The following is a 1,086-nucleotide window of genomic DNA, read 5'->3' as shown; positions in this document are numbered from 1 at the left end:
GCTGGAACTGCTCACTGACAAATCCTGTCAGTCCTTCATCAGCTGGACAGGAGATGGCTGGGAATTCAAACTCTCTGATCCAGATGAGGTAAAGTGCCTGAAATTGAGTGCACAACCCACATTCCTCAGAAATCTGGGGGTGGATAACCTTCTTCTCCTCCCTTTGAGGCTGAGATTTGAGCAGTCGCCTTGTCCTGGTCTTGGCTATGTGTGGGGAAAGCAATGAGTTAGAGACCAGCTGAAAATGTGGTAAAACTTGGGCTGCAGCAACAACTTGGAAGGAGGAATTTGTGCCCAAAGTGGGTGGGAAGTAGCTACAACACCACAGAGAGAAGTGCAGTGCCAAGCCAAAGCTCTTCAAATAGGCTGTGTACAGGTGAGACAGGGAGCTGACACTGGTTTGGGGAGCAGATGGGATGGTTTTTCCCTTCCCTAACTGAGGTTGGAGCCAGGCAGGCTCTTCTGTCTCCTCTTCCAGGTACAAATGATAGGACAAGAGGAAACTGCCTTGAGTTGCATCTGGGGAGGTTTAGGTTGGATATCAGGGAAACTCTTCACAGAAAGGATGGCCCAGCCCTGGCACAGCTGCCCAGGGCAGTCACCATCCCTAGAGGGATTTAAAAACCATGTGGATGTGGTACTTGGGGACACGAGTAGTGCAGATGGGGCACTTGGGTTAGTGGTGGCCTTGGCAGTGCTGGGGAAATGGTTGGACTCAATGAGGCTGTTCCAGCCTAAATTGATTGATTTGAAATCTACTCACAGAATCCTCTGCAATGAGGAAAAGGCCCAGGGCAGTCACCATCCCTAGAGGGATTTAAAAACCATGTGGATGTGGTACTTGGGGACACGAGTAGTGCAGATGGGGCACTTGGGTTAGTGGTGGCCTTGGCAGTGCTGGGGAAATGGTTGGACTCAATGAGGCTGTTCCAGCCTAAATTGATTGATTTGAAATCTACTCACAGAATCCTCTGCAATGAGGAAAAGCTTCATGGCTTCCTCTGGACTTGCTCCAACAGTTCCATCCTTATGTTGTGTTGAGGACACCAGAACCACATGCAGTATTCCAGGCGGGGGCTCAAAAGG

General features: G+C 50.1%; 1 protein-coding gene across 1 annotated transcript in view; it reads left to right on the top strand.

The window, feature by feature from the left end:
• The window catches only part of LOC103800265 (transforming protein p54/c-ets-1-like), a gene marked incomplete at its 5' end in the record, with an annotated part of 21,587 nt that overhangs the window by 19,745 nt on the left and 756 nt on the right, over positions 1–1,086 (top strand). Inside the window, 1 exon segment of the mRNA XM_009072638.1 lies at positions 1–88. Coding sequence (XP_009070886.1) covers positions 1–88 — 88 coding nt within the window.

The sequence above is a fragment of the Acanthisitta chloris genome, unplaced genomic scaffold (genome assembly GCF_000695815.1).
Source record: "Acanthisitta chloris isolate BGI_N310 unplaced genomic scaffold, ASM69581v1 scaffold12264, whole genome shotgun sequence".
In the NCBI taxonomy this organism is placed as follows: domain Eukaryota; kingdom Metazoa; phylum Chordata; class Aves; order Passeriformes; family Acanthisittidae; genus Acanthisitta; species Acanthisitta chloris.
The sequence above is the reverse complement of the archived record's forward strand: the minus strand, read 5'-3'. Positions and strand labels throughout refer to the sequence as shown.